Source organism: Corvus moneduloides, chromosome 1, assembly GCF_009650955.1.
Source record: "Corvus moneduloides isolate bCorMon1 chromosome 1, bCorMon1.pri, whole genome shotgun sequence".
In the NCBI taxonomy this organism is placed as follows: domain Eukaryota; kingdom Metazoa; phylum Chordata; class Aves; order Passeriformes; family Corvidae; genus Corvus; species Corvus moneduloides.
In genome coordinates this window covers 162,239,358-162,245,357 of record NC_045476.1, presented here as the reverse complement: position 1 = coordinate 162,245,357, position 6,000 = coordinate 162,239,358, and the positions used below count along the sequence as shown (strand labels likewise).

General features: G+C 45.0%; 1 protein-coding gene across 3 annotated transcripts in view; it reads left to right on the top strand.

Moving 5' to 3' along the window:
- Positions 1-6,000, top strand: part of AGO2 (argonaute RISC catalytic component 2) — a 57,120-nt gene continuing 51,120 nt past the window's right edge. For 2 of the 3 annotated variants that reach the window (XM_032134250.1, XM_032134241.1), the window contains exon 1: positions 2-262. In XM_032134250.1, coding sequence (XP_031990141.1) covers positions 232-262 — 31 coding nt within the window. In that variant the 5' untranslated portion in view covers positions 2-231. Of the gene's footprint in view, positions 263-6,000 lie in introns of all 3 variants that reach the window. The other variant, XM_032134258.1, reaches the window with a different exon arrangement.

Sequence of the window (6,000 nt, the reverse complement as noted above, 5' to 3'; positions counted from 1 at the left end):
CTCCCCGCTCCTCAGTGCCGCCGAGGAACCTGGATTCCCGGCCGCCCTCCTCCTCCTCCTTCTCCCTCTTTATTTTCTTTTTTTTTTTTTCCCCTCCTCTCCCCTTTTCTTTTCCTCCCCCTCCCCTCCCCTCCCCTTCTCCCGACAGCATAGCCGGGGCTCGGGCTCGTTCCCTCCCCCGTGCCCTCCCCTGGAGCCGCCGCCGCCGCCTCCGCCGCCGCACACGGAGACATGTACCCGGGAGCCCCCTCCGCCGGACCCGGTGAGGTTTCGCCCGGGTTTGTTTCCCTCCTCCGCTCCCCCTGGGGCGGTTTTCCCGGTCCGTGTCCGTGGGGAGCCCCGGGAGCGCCTCGCCCCCCCCGGCTCAGGCCTGGCTGGAGCGGCGGCCGCGCTGGCCGGGGAAGGAAGGAGGGTCAGGGCGCCGCCGCCACCTCGGGCAGGGCCGCGTGTCCGGAGGCCCCTCTGAGGGGAGGGTCGCCTTCCCTGCCCCGCTCCCCCCTCCCTCTGCCGAGCCCTGAGGCCGGCGCAGCTCCCGCTGCGGACCGGGGTCTCCATTTCCTCCCTCCCGGCTCCATCCTGGGATTCCCGGCTGGCCGCGTGTTCGTCAGCGGCCGCGCTGCTGTAGTTGTGCCGCGGAGGTGCGGGTGGAGCGTCCGCCTGTCGGGAGGGCTGGGAGAGGTGAGGGGCAGCGTTAGGTGTCCTCAGACTGTCGTGTGAGCAAATCTGGGAGCAGAGGAAAGGTGAACGTGCAGAGCAAGATTACCGACTCTATTAGAGACGTTTAGTATTACTTTGGGGAAATACAGGTTAATACTGTGCGAGTTTGTGCAGTTCATATGAGACAATGTTTTTTCCTTTTTAGTGTTGGGCTGTTTCTGTGGTGAGAATTCTTATGTAGAAACAACAGTGTTCGGGTGACTAGCACCTAGTTTTCTTCTGGAAAAGTTCCAAAATAAATGGAACTTTATTTTATGCTACTATTCTGAAGGGTTTGGCATAAAATCTCTTTCCTTAGACGGATAATCTAGCAAGGAATAGTGTAGGGAAATACAGGACCTGTAATTGAGATGTCTTTTACTGCTTCTCTTACAGACGTTTCTGTAAAAGCATTAATGTCTTGGGATCCGCAGTTAGGTGCTGGCTTTTTTTTTTTTTTCCTTTTTTCTTTTTCCTCTGATTTGGTTCTCTTGAAGGGGAATAATCAAGAAAGACAATCAGGATGATTATTTTCCTCTTGAAATACAGCTCCTCTGTTTTTACTTTCTCACCAGGCTCTTGCTAGCACAGCAGAGAGACAGGTCTCTACAGCTCTGTGTGTCCAGACTGATGTTCAAGATTCTGTTTTCATATGTAACATCTTTTGCACATTTCAGTGCCAGTAACTGTGTAGTGCTATAGATGTAATCCTTCGGTGGCTTCTGGTGTCGGGTTCTCTTGCTCAGGCACAGGTACCCTTGGAGTTTGCAGGGGCTCATGGTGGCTCATACCAGGCTGTTGCTGTGTTCACCTCCTGGTCATAGATCCTGTTCGAAATTGTGCTTAAAGAGACAGATAATTAAAAATATTACCAGCATATGGGCTGAGAGTAGTTTCATGTGTGGGAGTCTCTTTATCTTTATTTACTCTCTGTCCAATCCTACCACTTTCACTTGGAATGATCTCCCAGTTGGTGGCTGCTGTTTGCCATCAGAGGCCCATGTTCAGTGTGAAAGAATGTTTTCCCCTTCCTGGAACAACAGCCTTTTAACCTCGGGCTCCTGACACTGCTGTACTTTCACCAAGTTCGAGGTGGCTGTGTGTTGTCATTGGTGCGTGTCTCGGGCTTCTGCTGTTCTGCTGCCTCCAGCCAAGCTCATCTTGTGTCTTGTTTACTTCCGAGTTTATCAGTGTGGCTCAGCCCTTTCCCCCTGCGCGGCGCTGGGCAGTGGCCGTCTCTGTGCCGGCGTAGGAGCTGCGAGTTGTTCTCCACATGGTGATTGAGGCTCTGCTTCCTTCCTGTGAAATCATCCACGGAGAGCCTCAGCAGCACGGTGGCTTCTGGCAGCCCAGGCAGCTTCCTGCTCCATTCCACACACAAGGCAGGGCATCTTGGAGATTTTTATTATAGCGTGGCCGTTCCGTGAAGCAGCCTGGAAGCAGGACTGGACTGCTGAGTCCCCTTCCACATGTTAATCTGAAAACTACAAAACCACTGTATGTGAAATCCTGCTCGGAGGAGAGAGCAGAAACGTGGTTTACAAGCTGTTCACAGCCAGAGCTGCTGTGAACATACGAGAGCTGCAGCCTCTCCAGGTCTGTCAGCACATCCTTGACACCAAGGAAAGGCTCCATTCATCTCTGCTGTATCCGGATCCTGCCGCCGCTGCCCTCTCCGCACGCTGCTGATTCGCCCGAGCTGCTGAGCTGCTTTTGCTCTCCCAGCTCCTGTTGCCGAGCTGGGCTCTGCAGCCAAGCCCGTTCTGAGGGTGCCCCTGGTGCTGGCCTCCTGCCAGAGGAATCGCTCGATTTGCCACAGGGCTTGCTATTTTAGTCTTAAATCTTTTTCTGGAAACAGTATCAAGCAAGTTAGGAGGCCATATCTGACAGATTTCAAAAAGTTGCTGCTGAACGTGGAAAGTTTGTTCAAACATGATGTTATGTCAGGAGTGAGATGGGTTTTTTAAACGTGAAGGGGTTTTCATGAAATCACTGTTTCCGTAATTAGGAAAATAATGATCCCTTTTGCTTTCTCCCAAATACTGTCTGAATTCTTGACTTGGTGTCAAATTTGCTGTGACATTGTGTCCATACCCTTTTTATTTAGCTTCAAGAAATTGTGAAAAGTAAAAAATCTGAAAATCTGAGAGGGAATTTTTTAAAGAAAAATTTTGCTGCTGCTACTTTTTGGTGTACCTTTTCTTAGAAGGACAAAAAAATGTCAAAGTGGCATAATAAAAATACTGTCATTCAGTTAAAAGACTTGAGTAAAAGCTGCATAAACTTCTGAAACTTGCACTTCTAGGTCTTAATGTATTTATAAATTCTAAACTTTGCACACCACAGATTTCTCTTTTATTCTTTGAAAGATTATGTGGGTTTTCCTGATGCTGAAGGTCTTAATTTATTGTTGAAGCAGCAGTTGTCTGAAAAAGAATGTGAAGTTGATTATGGCTTTGCATGTGAAATACCACCTTTTTTTCTTGGTACAAGAAGCAACTTTATCAAATCAGCGGAACTGAAGTTATTTTCTTGTCATTTAGTTTTAAGTTACCCTTTTAAAATTGTGAATAGACTGTTGAAACTTTTAAGTCTCTTTTGGTTTTTCAGTGCATGTACTTGTTTTTACCTTCCATATATTTTCTTGAAGATTTTGGATGTTGGACGTTGTTTCTCTTTGGGAGTCTTCAGTCTCAAAATGTGGTGCAGGGAACTGTAGATGCTGAAAGGGCTGGCAGAGGGATTTTCCTATTTTTTACAGCTGCCTGTGGAAAGTCTCCTTTCTCACGATAACTAGCTGGGAAAACGGTTTGAAGTTTTGTAAACTATATTGCAGGTGCAAGCTGTTTGTGTCGTTGTTTTTCACACTGGGAAAAATATTTTGGAAATGGGTGTTATGCTGTTCAGCCAGTTGCTCTGGGAGGCGGATGGTCAAGCACCCCATGGCATTATGCTACTCTTGTGAACAAAGCTATATGAGCTGATTTATATAATTAAATATAGCCACTTCTAGCCTTTGAACCCGATCCTGGACTGTGTCGTTCCTGGTACAACAGCGACAGGGAAGGGTGTGCTCATGCCTTGACTGGGGTAGTAGAAATGGCAACGTCTTCATCTGGTGGAATTTAACTCCACCAGTGTCCTCTTAGCTTGTGTTTCAGTGGCAGCAAGAGCTCCCCTGTACCTCCTGCTAAAGGTCTGCCCTTCTCTTCTTAAAAAGGCTTTTTCTGTTCTTTTGGGGGTGTATGTGAACCTGGTTCTGAACTCTGCTGCTGGTATCACCGAGTCATCCAGTTTCTTTGGCTTAATTTGAGACAGTACATTAATGCTGAAACTCCTTGTAAGCTGCCACACATAGAAGAGGGAATGAGAACTTCATATACAGCCTCAGATCTCTTCCTTTTTGCATGAGGGATTTGCTAAAATTAAAATTGCATTTGACAAAGTTACAGCCTACAAAACACAGCATGACTTTTTCAAATGTGTTATTGTCATGATCAATATATTTTCCTAAGGAAAGAAAAATTCTGTACCATTATGTTGCCTCTGTTGTCTTCAGGTGGCTTAAAGATGAGGTGGTTTGATGGAAAGATAATTGGTGGCATCAGATGTGTCACCAGACTTTCTCCTTTCCCTGGTGAGCTGAACTATCCTATTTGCTCTTGAAAAGTGAAACATCTTTTTTTGCAGTGATTCTCTTGCTGACTGTGCAATTATATGGGATTTTGTGTACTTACTCTTACTTCATCTTGAAGTTTTTCACTTTTGTGGAATTGTTGCGTGCTCGTACGTACTTAGTAGTGCATTGTAATGTGCAGAAGCAGTGCAGAGGAACACCCAAACCTTCCTGACTTCCAGGAAAGTTCTTTCTTCACAATTTGTACCCCTTCCTTCACTGCTATCACCACCAGTCTGCCTCTCTTTCACAGAAGGGTGGGAAAGGCATATAAATGCTTTAACTCAATAAGAGGAGTTCTTCTACCCCTTAGAGCTGTATAGGAAGGCGAAATTTTTCCATTTCAGAAACCAGCCCTCCTGGCCTTCCAGAAATCACAGGGATCGAGCCGATGAACGCAGTAAACTTCTGCTAAATTGGCTTTGCAAATACAGATAGTTTTAACTAATTAGGGACTTTGCATGCCTTATGAAAGTCCTGTTCACGTTGGCTAAGCCTGTACTGACAACACCTTCACAGAACTTGTAAGGTCTGTCAAAATTTTGTTGTGTTTTGCTTCCCTTAGTTCATGTTTAAGCAAAATACTTGGTCCTATTTTTAGTGATGAAATTTCTAATACTCAGCCTACCAGAAATTGTTGCTAAATCTGAAAATGAAGAAAAGCCTCCACTATCTTATTTTTGGTAAGTTATGAACTGGAGGAAAAAAAAAAAAGCTGGTGGAAAATGTTACGTAGTTTTAACTGTAGTGGCTGTGGGTAGGGATCTGTTCCATGCATTGTCCAATTAACTTGTTTTAGTATCTTGCATCCTTTCTGATGTGCTCACAAAGCAGCCCACTAGAATGTTAAAATACCTCTTATCCTATTGACTAGGGAAGCACAACACTTTGAATTCAGTGCAAGGGGATTTTTGGTTTGTTTGGTTTTTTTTCCCCTACATACATTGCAATACCCAAATTTGAACTTAAAATTTTCATTATATGTTTTATACTGCAAAAATTGGGAAAAGCCAGACCTGAACAATATCAACCCCAGGTAGACTGCATTTGTGTAGTGTTTTACACCAGAGCTGTAATTTGTGAGTCCCTTTGGTAGCCTTCTCTAAGAAGTTGTGCTTTGAAGAGACTTTCTAGTATTGTCCAGGAAGTGGAGTTTTTTTAACTCCTCGAGACTGAGGTGATGCCTGTATTTTTATGTACTCAGGCCTGTTTTAAGTGGTGTCTTTTAGTCTGTTAACTGAGCACCATAGATTAGTGCAATTCATTTTAGCCTTTCAGTTTCAATTGTTTTGCTTTTACTTTTCTCTTTTCAGAGTAAACTTGATTCTTTCAAATAAAAAGTTTTAGTGTGAGCATTATTTCATCTGTTTCTGTACTCTCTCTTTGCATTTCGTATTAAGCAAAATTACTTCTCCTAAATACCCTGCTTTATATCTGTGCTGCAGCTGTGAAGCCACGTGGTACCTGCTGCCCAGGCTTTCTAGGAAGGAAAGTTTGTTGGTTTTTTTTTTTTTTTACTGTATGACTTCACAAAAGTGGACACAGCCATGGTGGAAGCAAACCATTAATTGAGATGGGAAAGTACTGTGGATCCTGGCATAATCAAATCAGTCCAAAGCTTGCTTTTT